This window comes from Chaetodon auriga, chromosome 11 (genome assembly GCF_051107435.1).
Source record: "Chaetodon auriga isolate fChaAug3 chromosome 11, fChaAug3.hap1, whole genome shotgun sequence".
NCBI lineage: Eukaryota > Metazoa > Chordata > Actinopteri > Chaetodontiformes > Chaetodontidae > Chaetodon > Chaetodon auriga.
This window is the reverse complement of record NC_135084.1, coordinates 6,925,847-6,951,213: the sequence shown is the minus strand read 5'-3', so window position 1 is coordinate 6,951,213 and position 25,367 is coordinate 6,925,847. Positions and strand designations below refer to the sequence as shown.

Genomic DNA, 25,367 nt, shown 5'->3' with positions numbered 1-25,367 from the left:
CTGCACTGCAGTGACTGAACCATGGTGCAACAAAGGTGTATTTCCACAGTCACGAGTGTGTTACAGGGCTGAAATTAATATCGTCAAGACAGCGACGTTTGAAGATCAACCACATGGAAGAAGTTTAAATATCCTCATAGCTGTCCAGGCTCAAACACCTCCTCCACCACCCCCAACCCTCAAATTAAAGGCTGTCAGAAGTGAGCTGCTGCTGACAAAGAACATAACAGTGGAGGGTAGTTGGCAGCCGTTTTGTCACATCCAAAAGACAGTAGTTAACAAACATTAAGTCAGATCCCCAGGGCAATCCACCATCATTCAAGCAGGACCTAAAAGAGCTTAAAGATTCTGATGAGGTGCAACATTAAGGTAAGCATGGGAAATGAGAACAGCTGCAGGGCAAGTGTAATAAGAGTCTAATTGTGCTGTAAAAAGCTGCCAATCTGCAGGTTTATCTCTAAGGCTGGAATGCATAATTTAGTTTAATATAGGTTTTTTAAAGTTTGGATGGGTTCATTATCGATATAAGATCATCACAGTTACCCTCTGCATTAAGTCTCCACCCTGCACAAAGCACACACTCAGCTAACTGTGAAGCATCTATATTCTGCAGAGCAAACTTTGAAGCTAGAGCACTTCTTCACTCCAAATACACTGAAGAGCACACCGAGGAGGAGCATTTCACTTTGGCCAAGTGTGGATCATTAGAAACACTTTCATCACTTCATCTGACTTTTTTAGTTTTCCTGTTAAAGGGCAACTGCTGTCATCAAAATCTTTCCCAACACACCTAGATGTTATTCTTACTATACAATCTAGAAAACTGATATTATTCACGGAGGCCCATTCCAGTTTGAAGTTCATTTCACAAAGAGTTCACAACTAGCCAGTGAAATCAGCCAGTGCAGAAACCTGCAGACTGCAGACACTAGAATCAAGACAGCCGACTAAAACTCATGGTGCCATCGTGTTAAAAGGTCATAAAGCTTCATGGAGGTACTGTATAGCAGGATAAAAATGACTGCAACAAGAGGGACATTGTGGAGAGGATAGCATGCTTTGTTGTTAAAAACTGAAATGAAAAAGATTGAATAAACTTGTTGAGGATATTTGAATTTTGTCAACCTTTTCTGTCCTGTTCCTTTTATTCGAATCTCCTGCTTTTGGAGCTCGAATGTTCTCAAATCTCATCAAGTTCTCTTGAGCAATGTCCTTGAAATTCAGTAATTACACTACATCCCATTTAGGCTCCATTATTGGGATAGTGGCTTTGGGTGGGTCTCACCATGAGTTATGCTTGATGAAAGGTTGATATCCGTTTGGTCTCTCTGCCATCACTGGACACACTGGTACTATTTGTTAGCTTAGAGCAGGGGCTGGAGGTGTGTGGGTGGCAGCTAGCTGTTATGCCTTCTTACTTGGCTTGCTAATATTCACCATTGGTGAGGCTAAACTCTGGTTTTGTTCAGATCTGGAGGGTGCGTGAACCCTTTGTTTTCACTGTGAGGACAGCACTTCAGGAGTGCTGCGTAGCCAATGTTAGGGTACAGCTGGTAATGATCAGTAAATTCCCCTAAAGTGTTGGCTGGCTGCTTGTTGCACCATAATGTCAAGATATATTTCTACACCTGTTAAATACTGCAGATGCTTTGACTGAGCTGAAAGTCTTTCACTCCCCACTTTTGCTATTGAGTGATTCATAAAGGAATGTAATCAGTTTTTAATGGGTAATATGTATTGAGTAATTGATTACAGTTTCCATGCAATTAGCCTTTCACTGATGCCAAACAGCATCTATCAGACTGATGGAGCAACAACAAGAACAGTAACATGGCTGTTCACTGCTGAGTAAAGAGACAGTAAGGGGTGTTGCCAAATATAAAGAAATCTGAAAATCTTGTTAAGTTTCTCAGCTTGAACTTCCTGTGCCCTCAGATAATGATTCAATTATACTCTTACTCTTGAACTTAATCCTGGGATCATCAGGAAGTGAAGCCTCTAAAGCTGTGGTGTATGAGACAACTGAACGCATGGCAATCAGTTTGCAAGTGGATTTTAACCCTGAGAAAGGGATTCCGTTGGAGATACAAAGTAAACCTCTATGATCTGGAGTTTAGAGTCCCTGTCTGATGGGATAAGCTATCAACCACAGTAACATTCCTCTTACGGCAAGCGTGTCCTTCCTTATTAAATCTTCTTTTACAAGCTCTGAGATTTTAGAAGCTCAAAGGAAGGCCAAAATAAGATCTCTGCTAGTATTAATTAAAACGACACTACAAAGTGTTATCATGCTAATAAGAGTCTTATCCCTGGCTCCAGCTTTGTAGTCTTGTAATATGAAATGGACCGTGGAGCTTTGGAGCAGCTTGTGCACAAATACTGTACATACAGTACAGACTTTGTTCTTTAAATTTCACATTGGACACTAAATCACGTATCGAGACTCAGATCCAGGCACTGGAATGGTTGGTTGCAGGCTGCAAGTGACACATTAGTTTGTTCATTTAATGCTGGCCAAGAGATTGAGTGCTGACCTTTCCTGGTTATATGTCAGACGTGAAGGTTTCTAACCAACTGAGCCAACCAGGGAAATGTTGTAACTTCTGGGAGGTTTTTACCCTTTCCCCCGTCACGTACGTGTAGCCGGATAATGCTAAGCGATATGTCAACTCATAGTTCCACATTTTCGGTTTAATTAGATTGAACAATATTTCTGTTATCTTGAGGGAGAAGTTCATTAAGGAAGTGATGGAAGACGTAACAAAGCAACAATCAAGGTTAAATGAAATGAATGAAGTTATGCTCTCGTGTAGAAATGTACGACTGAGCTGCTCTTTGGGAACATGTTAATTGTGACTTATTCAACAGGCTTTCTGATCAAGTTTATTCAAAGGAAAAGAAAACAATGTTTCTGCAGGTGGCCAAATGATGCTTTTCACTGATTTCACTGCCAATGTTTTTTAGATTCCCTCTTTCCACAGTATCTGTGTGGTTATGGTTAAATCATAGGAAGGAAAAATCAGGGATATTTAAAAAAAAAATCTGCACGAGCAGATTTATGATCTGGTGCAAACTTTTTGCTACACTGTGGACACACTTCATACGTTCTGCACTGGCACCTGTGAGGTGCTGAATTGTCCAATATGAACATAACTCCTGGGGAGACCGGGTTGGACAGGGCAGCAGTGGCCAGGAGGGAATGCCAGTAACAGGATTAGCAGAACAAATGCATGTTCTAAGTTTGCAAATTAAATTCACAAAAATCAAATGACTTTTATGGGTAAAATGTTAGACTTGAAGTCATGTGCGAACAAATCCTGTCACCTTGGTCGTCTGCAGCAGGCAGTGAAATCAACTCCTCATGTTGACTGAATCAATCAGTTTGGTAAAGAAGACTCATCTTGGAAGAATGTATGTAACCCCGTCAAGAAGAGGAACAACATTCAGCTTCTAGTTTGTCAGAAGGCCGCCTGGGACGTCACCAACATCATTTCCTTTCACAAATCATCGTGTTGGACAGTAAGTGTTGAAGACACAGTGCTCTCACAGAAATAAAGAGGCCAATAAGTAAGTAGCCCTGTGGTTCAGAAAGCTTAACACTACAGCATAATCAGATCTAGAGTGAGAAAATTTCATGCTGAGGGAAAATATAAGTGACAATAGTACCATGACTAACTGCTGTGAAAATGGAAATGGCAGAGAAACCCAACAGAGGGACACTGTTCCAGATAGGAGACCCACAATTTAACTTAATGAACATGAAAACCTGGTTTTCAGTTGGCTTTGCTGCTGAAAATGATAAATGACGGGTTTCAATCAGGCGAGGCAAGGCAATTACTTACAGGCGTTAGAATACAGAGAAAAGGAGATTTTGGACAATTTCAAAGGATCTCATTTGTCTCATTATTTAAATGTGAGGAAACAGAGCACCATCAGTTTCCCAGTAAAAAATAAAGTATTCTCTATTAAGACTTTTCTCTTGAGCTGTCTGCTGCAGACACAAGACTGAGTTTACTTGAGACGGACTGACAAAATGTATCATCACTGCAAAAATGGAAAATTCTGCTATGAAACAACACAGTCTACCATTTAGTTCAACTGAAAAACTTCCAAAATCCGTAAGCTGTAAACAGGAAGTCCTTCAGCCGAGCTGGACTGTGGCATCGGCTCTGAAACATCAGTCGTGTTACATTTTGGTAAAACCTGACAAGTGACATCAGTGAGCAGCCTCAAGCATGAACTTGTCAGAAGCTGTAAAATTGAAGATTGCTCTTCAATATCAACGTGTCAAAGCACTTGTTAGAGTCCAATCTCACTTATTTTATTTGATCTCCAGGGAGCTCACGGTTCAACACACCTCAGAATGTATCCAGAGACGTTCCCTGATTGCAAATTAATAACAAAAATAATAAGCTTCCCCAAAACTGAAATTTCCTTTTAATCCACAACCTTAACAACTGCTCACAGACACGATAAAGTCCGTTTGATAAGTGACACACAAAGCACACAGTACAATTTTCTCTGAAGCCAATTATTTCTCCTCATGTACCTCTGAAATGTTTCTTTTTGTGGTGTCAGGCTTGAGACGATTCAGCCATGTAATCATCTGAACATAGGGGTACACTAATCTCTCCAGTGACAATCAATAAAAAAGCTGACATGTAATGGATTTCTATACAGGAGTAAGTCATGTCTCTCCAGTAAACACATGAAAAGCATAGTGTAAGCCTTTAATCTGCCTGTAATAGGCTTCAGTGAAATTGTATCCCCGCTTTCTGTACCCAGTGCCATGAAACCACTGGCTCCTATATGCACTATTATGGTGTTACTTTATATTATTTAGCCTCTGTTTAGAGAGATTAAATGAGTAATCAAGCCTGAATGCTTTGATGCTGCAGCCTGGGTTGGTACATGTGGGTTGCTAAATGGCTTGCAGCTACATTTGGCTAAATTAGAAATAGACCCTTTCAGCAAGAAATTCACAGCTAATCAAATAATTGTCAATTAAAAGAGACCAAAATAGAATATTTCTTTTAGATTATTTCTGGCTGTATTGTGGATTATACTAAAGAGTGATTGTCTAATTACAGCTGAGCAACTAAAACTAGCCATGGCAGCTGTGTGCATGATTCACTAGCAAGAGTTGGATATTACAACAGTTTTTTTTATCTAGTTTATTTTATTATTTCAGAATATAGCATATTTTTCATCTTTCTGGAACTCTAATGTTGTGATGCTTTATTTTCTAGCTGCATCTTTTCATCTCCTTTTGTGGTCTCTGACTTGTAACTCTCTCACTCTCTCACACTTTGATCATAATTCAAATTACATAAAGAAATGAAGTGACTTTAAAGTGTATGTGTGGTCTGCACTCTCGCCATTTAGTCGACAATCAGTAAATGCTATTTCTGTCAGCCACAGCCATGGCTGGCTGCCTCAGATGACAAATTCAGGGCTGTTTTTAAAGCAACTGCCTTTTTCTTTTTTAAAATAACAAGCTCAGCTGTAATCCTCAGCTTCTCCTCTTGAATTTCTTGCTTTGTTCTTGTGACTCGGGGAGAGAAACAATGCTCCAATGCTGCCAGGGCTTTCACAAAGAGCCAGAAGAACATGAGAGCAGGAAGCTATCCGAGGCTGGATTGACACTTGAGCGTTTGCCAATGTGTCATTATGGGATTCAGCTACACTGACGATATGTATCCTCAACGTGAAGCCAGACATCAGTCTTTCCACAGAGTTCAAGCAGGCCATTCATGTCCCTGTGAGCCTTTTCTACTAGATGAATGTGAGCCTTCCATGACCCTTTATGAGCTTAGGTTGCTTGCAACGAGGTACTCATTAGCTGTAAGGTGGGGTGAGGGTCCTTGCAGTTCAGCATTGTCAAGGTCAAAGCTCATCTTCATAAAGCTGTCGGGTCAATAATGTGGCTATATACGTTGGTGAAAGTGGTTGTAGTGCATTTGTATTCCACTGGAAGATGGCAAGTCGTTTTTCCTAATCACTAAAGCTATCATGGCTCCTGAGCTGAGCACTTCATGCTGACAGGGTTTGCTGATGGGCTGCCCGCAATAGTAAATCCACTTTCTAGGGTCTTCACACAGTGTCATGGAGGTCATAACAATTGAGCTGTTTGTTACCATTTGCAATCATTGAATTTTCCATCATTAAATTACACAGGATTAGGTGTCTATTAGTTTATCAAGCACTATCCTAAAACTCTCCTTCTACGTATCATTTATGGACAAATGGTAATTTGAGTAGTCTGTCATACATACATGCAAGCATTTGACACAGGCTGAACCTTTTTCTTTTCATTTCAAATGGGAGTCAAAGGTTTGCACAAAGGTTTAGTCTGCAGTTTAGTCTGTATTTCTTATTCACATTATTACATAGGTTGTAATTACTGTGTATTTTAAAGTACTGAGAGTATTTAGACATAAAGGAAAACCTATCCAAAACCTACCTCCATGAATTCATTTTCAGCAAGAGTCTACAGCCATGCTGCAGCACAGTAGTAGTCTGTGTTAAATGCTGACATCAGCATGCTGACAAGCTCACATTGACAACGCTTGCATGTTGATGTTTAGCAGATATACTGTTTACCATGTTCTTAGCAGGTTTAATATTTACCACTGTCTAAGTTTAGCAAATACAGCAGGGACTGATGAATGGCATTAGTTTTGGAAGTAAGTCTGTCACATGGCTTTTACACTAAAAGCAAATGCATTTGGCAACATAGGCCCACTACTGTAGCAGGCAACCTGCTATAGCATGTTAATCCCTGAGCTGATTGCAGAAAGAAGCAGTATACAGAGAATATCTTATGGCAGGATTCAGTGAGACCCAGAGGGTTTGCCTTATCTAAAATGTGCAAAGAGCTTTCTCTGCTTTGAAAATAAACTGCGAGAAAGGGAGAGGCTTCTCTTCACGGTAACAGACAAAATGTACTCCAAAACATCCCATCATTCTCTCCGTATGACCTCTGCAGGGATTATAACACCAATTGTGTGCAATGACTGATACATGTGATGCTGGATCCGGCCTCATCGGTCCTGCTCAGCAGCATCATGAAGGTAGCAATGAAATTTCAACGCTTCTTGTCTGACGCATGGCAAGCTGTTATTGACTATTCATGGTTCACAACAAAATGATACAAATGAGCACCTCTTGATCTTCTCCTCAGCTCGCCATACACAAAGCCTTGGTCGCACCGATTGTTACCAATTAGAATCTGACACGACTTGATTATGCCTCTTGCCTATTGAGATATCTTTGTGGCTGCAGGTATATTTCTCCTTCTGTAAGCAGTCTTACCTGCTAATGAGGAACATGGTGAACACAGTCCCAACAGATACGGAGAAAGCCATGGCTGCCAAAGGAGTGGAGACACCAGGTGGAGTTTATCTGGAATAAAAGCACACAGAGGACAATAAGATACAATTTAGAAGAATAAAAGTGAGATAGTACATTTGGAGAATATGGATTTTGGTCCCTTTGAAACCAAAATTGTTTGGTGCATATCAGTAAGAATACAAGATAGCACTTGTGCTGATCCACTGACTCCTACATCTTCCTTTTTCAGGAGCAGTTTTCAAACTGAATCAGCTGGCACACATCACGGATGATCTGTGCCCCCTGTCCTATTTTTAATCTGCAGTCTACTTCATTCCTGAGATGCTACCTGTCACATAATGGTGAGTTTCTCTGTGTCACTTAGTTATCTTCTACAGAATCTTTCACAGACATTGAAATGTAGGACAGTTTTTCTAGACGTATTTCTAAATCACACAATCACAGGCTACAGCACTGACATGCCTGAGGGACAATCTCTCTACAGCAGAATGACCTCTTGTTACTGACTCAAAATCTGGCACTGTTGGGTGAAAAGTAATAAAGCATATTGCAGTTTCCTTCAAAGAGAGTCCTCTTGCTTCCTATATCTCCCTGCTCTCTCTCTCTCTCTCTCTCTCCCTCATGCATCTTTTAAGATGAAAGCAGACAGAAAACCTTCAGAGACCACAATGACTTAACCACAGAGACCTGACTAATGTGGATGGCAAGCTGGGCTAAGGAAATATTTAATGTAAAGTTGAAAGTGAACTTCTGTGGCTGTGGTGTTAAAAGTAGCTTCACAGTGGTGTAGACTTGAAATACAGCAAGACTTGTTGGTGGTTATGTTACCACTTTTGCTACAGCTTTGGTTACATAATACACTGTGTGAGTGTGTGTGGTGCTGTAGCAGGTAGTACATGGCATTGTCACTGCTCAGGTTAACAATACAACTGACAATGGGATTTACCAACATGCCTATAATGTCTTTATGTACTCATAGTATGCTGCTTTTGATTTTCCTGATTTCCTGACCTTCCTGACATTAATTCTGAGTGCTAGAACTCTGCATGAGCTACTGTTGGTAGCCAACCAAGCACACATCAGCTAAAACACATTGCACTCTGCTACAATGGAGATTTATTTTAGTCACAACTGAAGAATGCACAGCAAAGATACACTACAGCCCACTTTCTCTTTACGTCTTAGCTGCCAACTCTGTCACAAACGGACTGCGAAAAATGACATGAGAGTTCCTGACAGAAGTGCAGGAATGCTTCACTCACTGTTAATGAGCTCATTCAACAGCCGTGCATTATGACTCATGAGCAACTCAGTTAATGTCCAGTGCATAATGCATGCAGTCACAATCCAGCATATATTTTTTCATTTAAATTTTCTTTCTATATATATGTGTGTGTGTGTGTGTGTACACACACACACACACACACACATGTTACAGCCTGCAGCTGGTTAACAATAGTGACTTTGGTATGGGAGACCAGGTTCGATTCCCAGTCAGGGCACAGGGTATCCAGTGTGGACCCTGTGTCAAGCTGTGACTCTCTGCAACTACGGGAGTCAAACCAGGTCAACAAGGTCCACGTCAGGTGTTGGGGAACCAGGGCGCCCTGATGAGAAGTGGTCTACTGGAACTAGACTTAAATGGACCAAAGCAGAAAACATCTAACTCTTGGAATGCTACCAGACAAGTAACCCTAAAGAGAGCCGGTACCATACCAAGATGATACACTATCACCACTGCTGTTCTGCATAGGCCTGAACCCCCTCAGCCAGATCATCATGAAGAGTGGCTCCGTATACTGGCTCTGAAGTAGAGTGACCATCAGCCACCTCCTCTACATATCAAAGAGAGGGAAGATGATCAGAACCGAGGGGTTGAACTACCAGAGGGCAGCATTGCTGATGTTCAGGACAGCTGGATACCACAGGCAAATGGGAACTATGAGCAGGCTGCAAGGAAGTCAGCCACAGCGAAATACCTACAATGAGTAAAACAGGTCCTGGAGAGTCAGCTGAATGGAAAGAACAAGGTCCAGACTATCAACACACACACACTGCCAGTCATCAGATACCCCGCTGGCATAATCTCCAGAGGAGGAGATAGAAGCCACTGATATCAAGACAAGGAAGCTCCTAACATAGATGGAGGGTTTCATTCCATGTCCAGCACCCTGAGACTGGCAGACCCCTGAGACAGAGGGAGGCAGAGGACTGGTGAGCATCAGAGCCACTGTCCTGGATGAAACAACTAAGATCCAGGAATATATCTTAAAGATGGTTCCCAAAGATGAGCTGCTAAGCGAATACCTCAGGTAACAGAAACCTGATAATGCAGAAGAGGAGCACCGACCATCATGGCACGTACCAGCGACAGATAGAAGAAGATACTGACATCAAGTAATCCTACCTGTGGCTGGAAAAGGCTGGACTGGAAAAACAGCACAGAAGCACTAATCATGGCTGCACAAGAACAGGCCCTCAGTACAAGATCAGTAGATGCAGGGGTCTACCACATCAGACAGGACCCCAGGTGCAGGCTGTGCAAAGGTGCTCCTGAGACATTTCAGCACATTGTCATAGTTTGTACTTGTTTCCTTGTGTGTTTTTGTTGCATGTTGGCTAATGGCTTTCTCTTTCTCTCTCTCCTCGCCTGCAGTGGAGGTGTGGCCTGGTGGTGCTGCGGGTCTCCAACACACCTGGGGCAGATCTCCACTGATTGTGCCTACACTTAAGCAGCTTGGCAGCGTTGCCACGCTGCCAGATTGTCAAAGCTTTTCGCCGAGACTCTCCAGCCATTCTGTTCCTTGTCTTTGTGCCTTAGCCTGTTTCCCTAGACCTGTTCTTGTCGTTATTTGATTATTGCCTAGTAGCATTAGTTTGGTTTGTTTCTGTGTTCTGGTGTTGTTACTCTTGGTTGTTCGTTGTTCTTAGCTCTCCTACCCGCTCGCCACGGTGTAGTGACGCTTTTGTTTTATTGGGCTGATTTTGTGTTCGAGTTTTTGGTATTATTATTAAATTTGCTTGTTACTTCGGCTCCTTGTTTTCCGGCTGCTTCTTCCGCTTCATTGGTCCAACTAAATCCTGATTCTACGGAATCATAACACACATAGTAGCAGGGTGTAGGATGTGGGCAGGAAAAGCGTACAGGAATATCTGTATTGAGTATGGGCTGGAAGCCCCAAGGTCAAAATGGAGGACATCTCCTAAGGTGGTGGAAAATGACCAAGCCAAGACCCTGTGGGATCTCCAGATCCAGACTGACAAGATGATAGTGGCTAACCAATCAGACATCTTGCTGATAGACAAAGAACAGAAGAAGGCAATAGTGATAGATGTAGCGATCCCAAGCGGCAACAAAATCAAGAAGAAGGAACACGAGAAGCTTGAAAAATGCCAAGGGCTGAAAGAGGAGCTAGAGAAGATGTAGGGAGTAAAGGCAACAGTGGTACCAGTGGTAATCAGAGCACTGGGGGCAGTGACCCACAAACTGGGAGAGCAGTTCAGAGCTTCAGCAGATTCCAGGAAGAATATCTGAGGTCTCTGTCCAGCAACAGCTAAGACACTGCGCAGAACCCTCAAACCCCCAGAGGTTGAGGAAAAAGACACAAGGGGGAAAACATATTTAAATAAATGTATATACATATTACAATAACCCTGCAATAATAAATCCTACAATCACAAGTGACATTGTGATTTTTTGTATTTTTTCCTTTATTACACGCATGTACAGTACAGATATGAGGAATAGTAGAGAGCTGAAAAAACAACTGTCTTGACCTAATCTAAACCCTTTAAATTGGGATTTCAATTGCCATTCTAATGTAATCATAATAACTACCCACATTTCTTGGACTGGCCTGTCAATGTACCTATTTTTAGGGAAAAAAAATCAAATATAATTAAACTGAGCAAGTAGTTTGATGGGGCTTCCATATTCCTCCAAGAAAAAAATGAAAGATTTTGATTCAAAGACTAATTATTCCGAAAGCCAGTGTTTCAAATTAAAGTAGAAAGTAAAAGCAGTTGTGTTTCTCAGTGGTATGTCCTCAGCTATGAGTACATGAAGCAGTCCCTTACATTTCTTTAGCGTAAATTCTGCATGACTTAAACTTGACTGTATTTTTCCCTTGTGAAAGCTTAACATAACAAACCCATATACTGCTCATATGAGGAAGCAGTTCATGTACATGCTGCATGTGGTAGTCCAGTAAAGTGAGATATATGAGTAATAAGGGACATTATATCACCATCATTTAAACTCCTTTTAAATTTGCAGCTGCTGTTTTTGCAATACTGTACATTAGCAAGAAAAAAGGTTAACTGTCATATTTCCCTCTGCACCCACCTCCACACTGACCTGTCAGTAAAAACTGAGCTAATGATTGATTGCATCTCGTTTGCACCCCAAAGTGCTCCACTTGACAGTGATGTAAGCTCACTGAAGAATGGTTAAAAAAAAAAAAAAAAAAAACTGTGTTAATAATAGTGTTACTTTTAGACTGATGCATGGGACAACAGGTGGCTTTGGGCAGCACGTATTTTCAGCATTTCAAATGAGTAAAAATACTCAGATCTAACATATTTTAATACCAAATACATTAAAATTCTCACTCCAGCAAATACAAATTACAAGGTGCTATTCTAAATACTTTTATAGAAATTCATTTTTAGAAATTCTGTTCATCTTTCCCAGCACTTCATGCTTGGACCCCTACAGGTTCATGCAATTATAAGTGATTATCTATACATGCAGCCTGATCATGCATTAAAAGGACTGAATGATGCCTACTCACAGTGAAGCCACTCAGTCAGTACGTGACAGTAACCTCGAGAACTATTCAAGGATACACTTTTGAAACCTGTTTGGCTTAAACTGATCATTCAGTATAAACGCTTGACTGCATAAGTGTAAGATTCAAAATATAAACCAAGTGATTTAAAAAAAGCAAGACTTCAGGTGATGTGATGTGTACAGTGTTGTGCTGCTGCAGCAACAGTGTTTCTGGAGTGGAAAACATCCTGCAAAAAGATCCTTTTCATGCTCCAGCGCTTAGATGGCAGAATCACCCATCACATATTGATCCAAATTAGCTTGTACTCCAGTGCAAGAAATGGAAAAGGCAGGAAAATACTCAAATTAACAGAATCCATGAAATAGACTTGTAACGAGCTAACACTACAGTATACGAGTCAGTGCTTCCACATAATGCATTTACGATCTCTTTAATCATACAAACTTACATTCATGAATTATTGAATAATCCTTTTAAATAATTACTGCTAATTTTCTACCCTGAACAAAGTCATGGACTCCGGATATAAATGGGGAGAGAAAACAATGACAAAATTCATGTCAACGCTCCTCTTGAAGCAAAGTCTGTGACTACCATCAAAACAATGATGACACATTAGAGTCATTGTCTGTATGTGCCCTCGTTGCTCAGTGAGTGGATCTGATGGGTCAGACAGTAAATGACAAAAGTACACAATAATTTATTTCTTTCTTTCTCACTATCAGGTGTAATTGGATTCATCTGTCACCGTCTGTGGATAGCTTTTTGATCTTTTGGCAGAAGTAAACAAATCAGCCAACACACAGCTTTCAGACAAGCCTTTGTGGCCTTGTTTCACATTTACAGCACACAACCTCACACCAAAACACACTTAGAAACACATGCAGATGCAAAGCCGTGCACACAGAGACCTGGGCGCTGACGAAAAATACGTTTTAACTCTAATCTTCAACACCAAAGATTTGCTTACTTGTTATTTTAGGAGCCGCTGCCATGATTTATCAGTGCCCCCAGTTTATGCAGAGCTCCATCTAATGCACAGATATCTCCACTCGCCCATCGTCGTCTGTTAAGTCTGCCCTGGCATCCAGCCGGGCTCAGTGACCAACCTGATGAAGGACACTCAACCCACATCGTAGGAGGCTGGGTAACAGCCCTCCGAAGTGAGGCCTGTCTTTCAGCTGTGACTCTAACTGTTGGCAATTTGATTTTAAGCTGACTTGAAAAGGGCAGCAGCAAATATAAAAATATATGTCAGGCAGAACTGAGTCACTTCATCTAATTCTCTGGCTTTTCTCTCCTTTGTTGCTCTTCAAGGTACTTATCCGAGGCATACTGGGTGAGTCACATCAATAGCATGTCAACCTTTGTGGCCTCCAAGTCCATGCCCAAATTCCCCCTTTCGCCCAGTTGTTCTCATTTCTCTTTGTCATGACTTATGAATGGTGGCAGTGATTTTTGTTGTCATTTTGTTTTGGGTTTCACCACAGCGTTGAAATACACAGCAAAAAATCTTTTCCTGCAAGGATAATTTTTGATATTTGCCTTCAATGTAATCAGCAGGAACCAAAGTCACTGCAACTTGTATTGTAGATTGTATATGTAAAGCACTTTGTAAGTTTGTTCAGAAAAGTGTCATAGAAATAAATTTTGTTTGCTATTGTTATCACCAATCACCAGTCAATCACTGTGCTGCTAACGATAGCACATTTAAACCATGGATGCCAACATACAAGCCTAAAACTAGTAATGACATGTTAGCATTCCACATGTTACAACAAAGCTACAATTAGCTGGCATGTTTCTGCAGTTAAATGGGCGCCCTAGCGAGCTAACATGCTAAAAAGCCAAAACCCAAACCTCCCTCATTTACTATTATCCACATAATAATGTAATTTACTCTTAAGTGAGCTGAGTAGTAGTGTTGCATAGCTGGAACATACCTTTTTTTTTTTTTTTTTTTTTTTTTTTACCAGCAGACATTCTGACATGTTAAAGCTGGAAAAAACAAAGGTGTAATTTAGTACATGAAAGGTGGCTGCATTCCATTCCAGTCGGGCCCTGCTGTTGTGGAAGCTGGCTCTCTAGCACAGTTTATAGGGACACCATTAATATCATTAGGTACACTTCTTGCTGTGACAAATCAGATTTTTGGCTGTGAAAAAGGCCTATTTAGCCTCCACATATCCCAAAGCAAAACATTGCAGTGGGGCTTTTTTGGAAAAAGTAGTGAACATGATATGGACTATAGTGTATGCATTTTCCACGAGGAATTCAGGTATCTAATAACATGGCAGAGAGTAAATATCGGCACTAATTAGGAAATCATGTTGGACCAGGTTCCTGGCTACATGTGTTCCATTGCCCTTTTCTTTTTGGCACTGCCTAAGGTTTCACAAATCTAGGGATGCACAAATCCTACTTTATCGCTTCCGATACTGATTTTAATACCTCAACTCAGGGTATCAGCCAACCGATCTGATGGCAATGCTCTCTTTTTCCTACATTGAAATCTGTGTACCTCACTGAGGTAACACAGAGATAGCTGTGAAAACCAGCCCATCATGACACAATGGCTGCAGCGATGACGACAAACCTCTTTCATTTAAACAATACAGCTGAACCAGTTGATAAAGGACTTGGTTTAACGTGGTCTTTGCTTGCGGTTTCCAACTGTTAGGGCACCTTAACAAGTAATCACCAATTATACTGCTCACTTTAAGATGCAAATTTCACCAGTCTATGGTCTGTTCTCACTAAGGGGCAGTTCTGACAATACTTCGGAAAGTGATTGCTTTGGATAGATTTTGTGCACATTATTACCTCTTCTCCCAGCATCAGTGATTTAATTTATGACCCCTAACCACATCAGACCATCTCTGGCCTAACAGCTTTCACTTCTCTAGTTTGATTTTCATCCAAGAGTTTCTCACCAGACTGTATGATGTGTTGTCAGATGAATGATTCTCCACATATAATCGTCTTCTCCAGTCAGGTAGAAAAACTATGAAACAAAGGTGAATAAGATGTGGTGAAAAACTGTGCCAGCAAGAAACAGACTTGATACATCCCCGGCGCTCTGTCGCAATCCATCCATAATATAAGAAATATAAGTAGAATGTCTTAGATGTTTTTATGTCCATTCTGTCTTTTTTATGTAAAGCACCCACCTGGTGCATGCGATTTCTTTCTTGTAAAGCATGTTGAGCTGCAACTCCAGCATGAAAGGTGCTTTACAGTTTATTGTTATTATTATCATCATAGAAATGCAATGTGTATCTGTCTGATGTTTCAGCCTTTGTACAAAACATGAATGCATTCTTTCTCACACTTGTTTACAGATTCCACAGTTCATTGGAGAACAAATGGCTCTTGAAAATGACTGATGTGACGGTGATAGAATAGAGGATTGGAGCATTTCAATGTGTGGTAGAAGAGTGTCATCTCTGTTATCAAAGGATCTTGTTGTTGTTAATATAGGGTCCTTCAGGTTCTTGCCACCGTCTAACCAACATTTCTCGAACATAAAAGGGACTTGACTCGATGTACTCCTCAGCTCACCTTCCATCAGAGACTCTCTCACTCTGCTTTGTCTCTTTTGCTCTTTCAAACAGGCAATGTCTCTCAGAAACAGTAAGGGACCCTATGGACTTCATCGAGGCGGAGGCCTCTCCTCCCCTGTTTCATCTGTGGCTTCAGATGCTTGCATTCAGACTCTGAGTGACTGGTGCTTCTTATCATCCCTGACAGGTCTATAGTGTCCGTTGCTCCGCAGTATTATTTGGATGAGTTAGGTTACCACTCAAACACACTGTATGGGGAGGGAATCTGCAGGCTTGTATTTACAGCAGGAATGATAGTGGTGAGGATGATGAGAAGGAGGAATCAGAGGAGAAAATGGAAGTTATATGAGGAGTAGAGATACAGGCAGCAACAGCGACTTAGGCTCATGGGTATTGTAGTATTTCCACCACGCCGAATTGACAGACCAAACATAACGTCTCAGAGAGAAAGCTGAAATAATTAAAACTGATAGCTCTGACATAAACCTACAGGGCGGTTATATTCATCAGGAGAATTCTGTGTTAGGTTACACTGAGGACGTCATTTAAATGACAATTTCAAATGGGAAAAGGGGAAAACCAGACTACTCATTTTTTTCTGTGCAGGAACTGGAATGTGAAAATGGCACTTTGTGGTTTAATGAGGGTTGTATGTGGAACAAGTTCTTGGCCTGGTTCAGTAACATCACAAAATCTCCATTGGTAACCTGACGACCCCTGTGATGTTTGGCGCAACAAATAAGCCTTTGGTGATGTCAAAACTCCAGGATTCTGTTACCTTTGAACAGAACCAGTTTCCCCCCTGTTTCCAGTCATTGTGCTAACGTCAGCTAACCAGCTGCTGGCTGTAGCTTCATGCTTAGCATACAGAAATGAGTGTGGTATCAACCCTCTCATCCAACTCTCTGCAAGAAAATGAAGGAGCATGTTTACCAGAACATCTAAATATTCCTCCAAGAAATAACAGCAACTCCACAGGACCCACTCACAGTCCACTAGAATAAACATCATGTAAGTGCTCGAGAGCTTCTGGTCCATCAAGACCACACCTCTGGGCTCTGGCCTCATGTCACATGTAATCACATGTAATCCTTGAAAAGAAAAGCCTGAGGGACACCAGTTGATCTGAACACACATCTGGACACTGTGACAGCTTGAGTATGGACAATACCAGAAGCAGTTACGCCATCAGATAATATTACCGGTGAAACATGACACCATGTCACTGAGCCAAGGCAAGATCATAGAGAGACACTAACCAGAAAGTGACCCAAGTGTTCCTACGATGCACCTGCACTGCACACAAACCTGCAGAGTCCAAAACGTTCCTTTGGATTCAGCACCAAAACACAAAAACTACCAAAAAGTTGGATCATAAGTCCGCACCTGATTTAGGAGATGATCCAAATGAATCACCAGCCGCCCATTCCAGGGACACGGGGCAGTGCTCCCTTTTAGCTCTTGAGGCCACTGAGAGCAGTCAATACGCAGGTAAAAGAAGCAAACAGAAGAGGGAAAAAATCAATACAGAGAAAAAATGAAAACCAAGACAATGCTGTCACATGTCCAATAAGGCGAAGTCACTGCAGTACTTCAATTTGTTGTTCAAGACTACAGTTTTTAATTCTCCCATGCTGTCCATCTGAGGGGGGAAAGAAACCTCACTCCCAGCTCCGGGGTTTGATGATAACAGAGAGCCTTCCCATTATCTCTACACAACTCCACTTATGTAAATCTCATTCCTCTCCCTTCCTCTGCCTTCTTGTGACTGCTGGCCTGCACTGTGAGGGCTATATCTGAAAGGCAGCTGGCAGTTCATACCCAATGAGTGAACACAAATCTGCACCAATTAAGTGTGCCTTACAATCTGTGCTTACTCTGCTGATTACGGGCATTATGATTGTGGTAAATATAGTTTGAGAAATTAGAGGAGGACTCGGGGAAACTCACCATAAGGCTTCATGGAGCATTAGGGTGATTTTAATTAGTTTTTATCGCAGCAGAATCATCGCATTGCTGGGAGCATTTGTCTGTTGACTTGACAGCTTAACTGTTTTTATCTGATGCAAAGCTGCTGGGTAAAGACAGGCCAAAGTAGGCATCACGGCTGATAAGAATCATTTAATACACAAGGTTAGATTGGTTTGTAAATGTCCACAAGCTGTCCTGATAAATTCTGCAGTAACGCCCACTTCCTATAAACACACAGCTATAAAGCAAGTTGTACATTACCCTGATGGTCTCTATCAAAGGAATCTCTGACCTCCTTCAAGTCAATTTGATACTTGCCACCCTTAAATCACCCCTGTGCCCAATTAAAGGTTGCAGTTTGCTTTATGAGCTTGACTAGCGTTGGAATATTTGAATATTCCTTCTATCATAAACTGAGCACAATCTCCAAAAAAAAAATGGCCCTGGGGAAAACACTCAACGATTATGTGGCTTGTGTGGTTAAGCAAAAACTTGTTAACCTCCTAACCCTCCTTCACATCAACAAAGAGCATCATCTACGCACGGGTGCACCAGCGTCTTGCACAGGCAGAATTAACTGAAAGAAGCACAATTTAAGAGGGACACGCGCACATGCACTGAAGCGCCCCCGTATAGGCACACACATACACACAGGCATTTGGCTGTTAACACTGAGATAAGCCTGCAGTTGGTGACTACGCATGAGCATTTTTACAGATTTTTGGATATTTTCAGACTTAAAAAACAGATCACTCCACACTTCAAAGTTTAAATCGTCAGGGGACTTTCGTATCCAGACGGCATGAGACGCTTTATTCAAAGGCGCGCTGGTGAGAAAAGGCGCACGAAAAAAACAACAACAAACGTCCCCAAAATTTCAGGCGCAGCAAAGATGAACAGGTGCCACCATCGTTTTGAACACAAACGATCCAGGGTAATGAAGTTAAAACCCGAACTTTACCTGTAACTGCCGATCGCCGTCATATGTCAGCGCATCCTGGAAATAAGAGTCCGTAACGGTAAGAGTTTTCCTTCAGATCGGTGTGATTGTAACCGTGACTTCCATCCAGTTAAAGACAGCACCTGCTGATCCGCGCATACAGTACATATGCCCGCACAAACAACTGGTTGTGCTCCGTCAGCGGATTCCCATTAACCACTATGGGCTGGACGCGCTGCTGCGCAATGACGCACGCCATGGACTCGCAGCTGATTTCTCCAAAGCTGCCCAAGATGAATGCCCAAAATATATGTCATGATGATGTCTGCTGCGCGCTACCCCATACATTTCAGTATGATGGGGGGAAAAAACGATATTTTACGCCACAGCTAAGGAGTTTTTGTCTTTTATCCCCTCATTCGCATGAGACAAAGATTTGCCTCAAGTGGCATTTAGTGAATATTTGTCAGCCATTGACATCTTTTAAATCAAAGAGATCATAGTGGAATAATGGAATCTATATAGACACACAACACATGCACTGTGTTATCATTCCATCTCTATTTTGGTACTTTGAAGAAATCAAGTGACAATAATCCTGTCAGTGCACATTTAACGCTTGGCAGCAGCACTTAAAGCTATTATACTTTCTAATCAGCTTCACAGAGAGAAAATGGGTTGCTCTAAAAATGCAGGAAAGAAGACTCAGGGGTTACAAGTCAGGATGGAGGAGTTTGTGCCAAGGTGTTCGTCCCTGATGGATGGAACTCGACAACCTTCACTAGGCCTTACCTCTTTGATTTTGCGTGGGTGTACCTGAAACACTTCCATCCAAAACTCCCCAAGGGGAGTGAGAGGCGGTCAGTCAGGCAGCAGCTGATCCGATCTTAGCTCACATGTGTGCCATAACTGTCGGAGTTCAGTCGCTGCATGGTAGGGCAAGAGAGTGCCAGAACGGTTATAGAGAGACTGCCATTCAAGCGGGAGAGAGTTAAAGCCCCTCTGTTGGCAAACAGCCATTCAGCTGATGCATGCTTGAGCAGGACAGTGATTGCGTTCCACACATGGTTGTATTAGCTCCCACCTCCAGGGAGGCTGCTGTCTAGGCGACCCTGACCTCCGACCTTACCATGAAAGGGGCACATAAAGGAGGAGTCCCCATGGGGATCATGAAAGCATTAGCAGAATGGACCTTTATACCCAACATATACACAACATATACAGTAAATCAAGGTGAGAGAGAGATTCTCTGGGGGCATTTCACAGGTCAAGTTCAATGAATGAAAATAAGAAAAAAGTAAAATCAAGTGCAAGCTTGTTTTCAAAGAAAATGGAATTTACAAAATCTCAGAATTTGAGGAGTGTGACGATCTGAAGAACTGACATTTTAGCAACTGCATTCATACATTTTTTCACTCATTTACACTTAAGGTTGCCAGGGGGATGCTCCAAAATCTAAAGGTCACAGTGGTGTGACCTGGCACCTCACACTGTGCAAATGTGACATCTTTAGTTTGAATTTGGGACAGCACTTTTGCTAGATGTCTCCCTGTCTGTCAGCCAGTATCATCTGTCTCTGTTTTGAGTTCTAATAAACAAAAAAAATGAAATTGTAATTTAATACTGCAATGAAATATGCACATTTAACACAGGTATTAGCCGACTGTCTCTTAAGACTCCCTGTCTCCTAGAAATGACATTTATACACAACTAATTTGCATAATCAATAAAAGCCTGGATTTTGTTCAGAGTCCTTTCTTTGGGTGAAAGAAACACTATATTTATGTACTGTACTGTGGTCAGGCAACAAAAGCACTTTGCTTATTAACATTAACATTAACCAAGAGCTATCAGCATACCTAACCATGAACATGACGAAGTTCAATGATGAGTGGATAGTGCATTGCAGAGTTTCTTATTTTGGTGGAAAACAAATGAAATACATTGTCAGGAAACAGAACATTTTGCTGACTCGCCTGATACTTTAATTAACAACATTTCCTCATTATGTTAACAGAGAGCGTAATTTGGTCAGCATTACATTTACTTCAGAACATATTTGCTGTCTCTAATTAGTTGTATATAAACACAGTTTCCAGGAAACAGGGCTTACCTCTTTGGCTACATGTTCACAGCTAGCAGACAGTGATTGCTTTGTTGTAAGAGATCACAGACCAAAGAACCAGCGCCTTCAGATAATTACCACATAATTTTACTGTAGGAAGCTAAAAGTGCAGGTGAGAAAATAGTCAAACACACTGTGTGTTGTGAGAAAATAAAGCATGGATGGAGTCCTTTCATTAATGAATATGTGACTATTGAAATCTTGCTGCTTAACAAATCAAATACCTATTCTCTGCTGTCCATGCAGTGTTTTTCCACACTGTGCAGGTTGGACTGCCACCTGCCACCTATCTTCTGAAGATCCTTGAAATTCCAACAGGCGACCCTCCCCCTGTAATTTTTTTTATGCATGTGAGGGCAAGGGACAGGTGAGAAGATGAGACTGCTAACTTGAAGGCCATGCAGCTCTCAACCTTTTCCTCCAACAATGGGCCCCCTTGTGATGAATCTCTTCCTCATATCTTTCCCTGTCACATTTGAATCCATTTGGGGAATTTCACCACGTCCACCTGAGCCCTCATTCATCTGCCGCTGCTTTCACCGAACCATTTCTCCCAGGGTTATGTGGCTGTGTGCATGTTTTATGCATGATTTATGTGGGGTGTGTTCTTCAAGTTCCATCACTTATGGCTGGGTCACCAGAGGAGACCAGAGTAAGGGTACATCCTCAAACCAAAGCTTTCATGCATTTGTCCAGTGATCTATTGAGCTATCAAGGGGTCAAGTGTGTGATACATTATTCATATTCAGTGAGTTACAAGCTACTGTTTATGTAGATCTGATGAAGACATTAATATTTTCCCAAGTGTGGTAGTAAATCTCTGGCAGTGAGAGTGTTTCAATTGCCACTCAAGCATTGCAGAGTGTCTCCATTTTCCAGCCATTTAACATTTGACCACAGTGACACGACAGCTTGCTGGGATATTAGCATGGCCATGCATTATGCAACGTTTCAACAACTACAATAGTTACGTTTAAACAATTCATCTATTTAAGAATGAGTTTTCAATCAGTTGCAAGGTGACCTTCCCTGGTTCTGAGTGATGGATTTTGGTGCAAAGCCCCAGAAATCGCTCATCCACAATTTATTGCATAAGAGTGAGGGCTTTACAGAGCTGCTTTCATGCTGTCAATCATGGAGTCTATTGGCCTTCATCTGAAAAGATGAAGAGCTATATGGCAACAATGTCTGTACATTTCCAAAACAGCAATAATTTGTAGGCCAGAAATGTATTTGACCCTTTATCTGGAATAATTCAGCATCATGGACATTGATCTTTTCTCTGTTCCAGTGTGAGCAGCAGGGTGTTCAACATTAGATAAATTAAAAAGTCATAATAATACATTCAGGATTCAATTCTAGAAATATTTAACAACTTGTGAAACAAGTGAAGAAATAATGAAAACTAAACTAAACTTATAACAGAATTTTCCTGGATATCGTTTGTACTTCATTATAGAGATTTTTATTTCAAAATCCCATTTTTTTTTTTTCTAACCCTAACCCTAAACCTCTTAAGCAAGCAAGCAAGCTCAACAGCTGCTAGCCCTTAGCTCAACAACGCCAGAAGAATTCTGAATCAAGCAGCTACAGGCTGACAACAGACGGACACAGCAACTAAACTTCTTTGGCTTTTCAGCCGTAGCTTAACAACACTGCTCATGCTAGCTGGGTAACTAGTTCGGCAGGGTTGTGGGCATTAAGTTACTAGTCAGCATCAAATAGAAAAACCAGTGTTAGTTAGCTTCTGTTAGCTCGAGACACTCCTCACTGAGTTTTGTCTTTTTCTAAGGAACATCTTTTAGATTCAAAATGTGACATGTTATTGCTCTGCCTAGCTAGCCAGCTAGATACTTAGCATGTTAGTTTCTGGATCATTCTACTGATTATTTGCTGCAGCAGCTTGATGGTTCATTACTTTCGTATTTTGTTGCTCTAGGTTAGGATTAGGAAAAGATAATGGTTTGGGTTGTGCATATTTTTCAGGAATATTGGCTTCTTATCATTGGCTATTAGTAGCCTTCTTTTTAGTGGCCTTAGTGTCATGGATGGATTACTGAATGGACCAACAGGCTCATGGACCTTGGACCAAAACTTCTCTTTCAGAATCACAAAAATTCTATTGGCTATTGCAAAGCCAGGGAAATTTGATGCGGCTCTTTGCAGATACACATAGATTGAAAACTTCCATGCAGCAGAAATACAGGATATATAGTGTTAAAAGATCAATAAAAGAAAAATATCTCCATATGCATTTATACATAAATTTAAGAGCAGTTTGGCTGTAAACTGCAAGTACGTGTGTGAGATTCCTGCTTCCCTTGTTTATCATGTTAGTGATTTTTTGAATATATTTGTCCTGGCCACAGGGATTTGATAACAGCAGCCTGACGGGAGGAGCAGTAACGAGTTGTGGAGCGCAGTGAAGGGTCCTATGTAATGAAGATTGCTTTACGTCTAACTGTATGGGGTATTGCATAACTGGTACTGCTTCATTTTGTGCATGTCCACTGAAATACTCTATGCGGACATGGTGAACAAATAAAGCCTGTTGAAGCACACTGCAGCATTTCCAAAACATTTCTGTTACATGCAGTGTACTACACAGTAGCACAATCAATGAAATGAAGAAGTGCTTTTCTTTTTCTTGCCATAGAATCTTGGGTTAAACTGAATAAATAAAGATACTTCACAGACAATAATAGTACATAATGCTACAGGTTGTTAGTGATTTAAGGTTTATTTATGATCATTATATAATGAGTGACAAATGTGAGTTAGCGGCTGTGAAAAAAAAAACCTTCTAACATCTCTTTGGAAAGTCAATCAAAGAGACAATTAATGACTAGGAAGAGAAGCAAAATCACTACAAAGAGACATCAAATGACCACAAAGAGAGGCAAAACAAACACAACACAAGGCAAAACAAACACAAAAAGAGGCAAAACAAACACAAAGAGAAGCAAAACAAACACAAAGAGATGCAAAACAAACACAAAGAGAAGCAAAACAAACACAAAGAGATGCAAAACAAACACAAAGAGATGGAAAACACACACAAAGAGATGGAAAATGACCACAAAGACATACAAAACAGATACAAAGACACAAAAAAGCTTTCCTCTGTCTGTTTCCGGGGGCTGGTTGTTTCATAGTCTGTCTGTGGCTGTAGATCTGAAGTTAAAAATAGCAGCTATTTATTGATATTATTTTAATGATGCACAGTTTATTATTGCCATGAACCAGGGCTTTAAACTTGAGTCTTGACACATTTATAGTTTTTACAGTTTTACAAATATAGCCCTCTTCTGACACATCACCCCCCCCCCGACCACCCCCTCCCCTCCCTCCACCTGCCCCTGGTCATATCAAGGCTATAGTCACTAGAACGATGGAAAAGGTTTTCAATGAGCTGTACCCTATTCAGAGGTGTTGCAATATTGATTGTCTTTAATGGAGTGAGATCATTTAGCTGTTAGTCACACTCACTCGAGTTATTGACAGGCTGGAGCCCCTAACTGGCAGCAAGTAAACTCACTACATTAAAGTTTAATTATATCCAGTTCATTATATGCTCACTGTTTGGCTTGTACTGAGGAAACTAGACAAAAAATATTGACTAGAGGCATGCAGTCAAGATGTTCGAGATGCAATAAGAGCTGAAGCATCTGGATGAGGATTGGCAGAATTTTTTAGATTTTCAGACATCGCCTCTATGAAACAACTTTACGCTTTCCTTTACAACTGCCACCGACATTTTCTGACATACATTTCAGCTTTTGAGGCTTTTCATCTTCATCATACTCATGTAGTGGCTTCTTGGAAGACTTGGAAACCTCATGATATCAAAGCTGCGTTAAGTCTGGCTTCACAGGAGCCCCTGTGCACCCTCATTAGACAGATGCTGCTGCCAGAGGGGACCGCGGTATCTGGGGTAAACTGTTAGTGGCGTCCCTGCTTTCCTTTCCCAGGAACAGATGTCAGAGGGAGCTAGACTGCCTTGTCATTCCACCTGAGGTTTCCATCCTTTCATTTTTCTGGTGTATTCATATTAAATTGGTTTTTGTGTCAAGTGTTTCCTGACACCGGCGCTGTGATGACTGGAATAACCCTGCGTACAAGGCAGAATGATATGTCACAACACAGCTGTGCTAGGCTGATGAATAAATCAAAACATGCATGTTGCAATGGTGTGTCATTAGCTGAGAACGAAATTACAAAGCTAAAAAAATGGTGTCACTTTCCGGCTAGAGGGCCAGAAGGGATGTTGGGTCATTAAAAATATGTGCGCCAAGTGTTTTACTTGCTCATTTTAAACAGGGAGATTAGAGGAAGATCTTTTTTTTTTTGCAAAAGTTGCTCAAAGACACGAGCACAACCAATTTAAGGGTTGGCGGAGCAGGTAGGAGCACACCAAGTATAATTGGTTCCCACAACACATTTTGCTTTTCTGTTCCCCTTCTCCCTTTCTGTGACACCCTTTGTCTCTCACATCTCTCTGTAAATATTTCCCCCATTTGATCCTTCGTTCGTTCAACTGCGCCCTCTCTTCGTCTTTCTCTGCCTTAGTTTTACTCACGCATGTATGCCCACACATACGCAGGAAAAGCTTAGCATTGCTT

The 25,367-nt window shown here is 41.3% G+C and overlaps 1 protein-coding gene across 2 annotated transcripts in view; it reads right to left on the bottom strand.

The window, feature by feature from the left end:
- The window catches only part of LOC143328056 (gamma-aminobutyric acid receptor subunit pi), a 46,988-nt gene extending 28,073 nt beyond the window's left edge, over nt 1-18,915 (bottom strand). The window contains exons 1-3 of one of the 2 annotated variants that reach the window (XM_076742967.1): nt 18,642-18,915; nt 17,096-17,179; nt 7,315-7,404 (exon numbers count right to left, since the gene is read on the bottom strand). In XM_076742967.1, coding sequence (XP_076599082.1) covers nt 7,315-7,367 — 53 coding nt within the window. In that variant the 5' untranslated portion in view covers nt 7,368-7,404; nt 17,096-17,179; nt 18,642-18,915. The remainder of the gene's footprint in view (nt 1-7,314; nt 7,405-17,095; nt 17,180-18,641) is intronic. The other variant, XM_076742966.1, reaches the window with a different exon arrangement.
- Between the last annotated feature and the right edge of the window lie 6,452 nt (nt 18,916-25,367).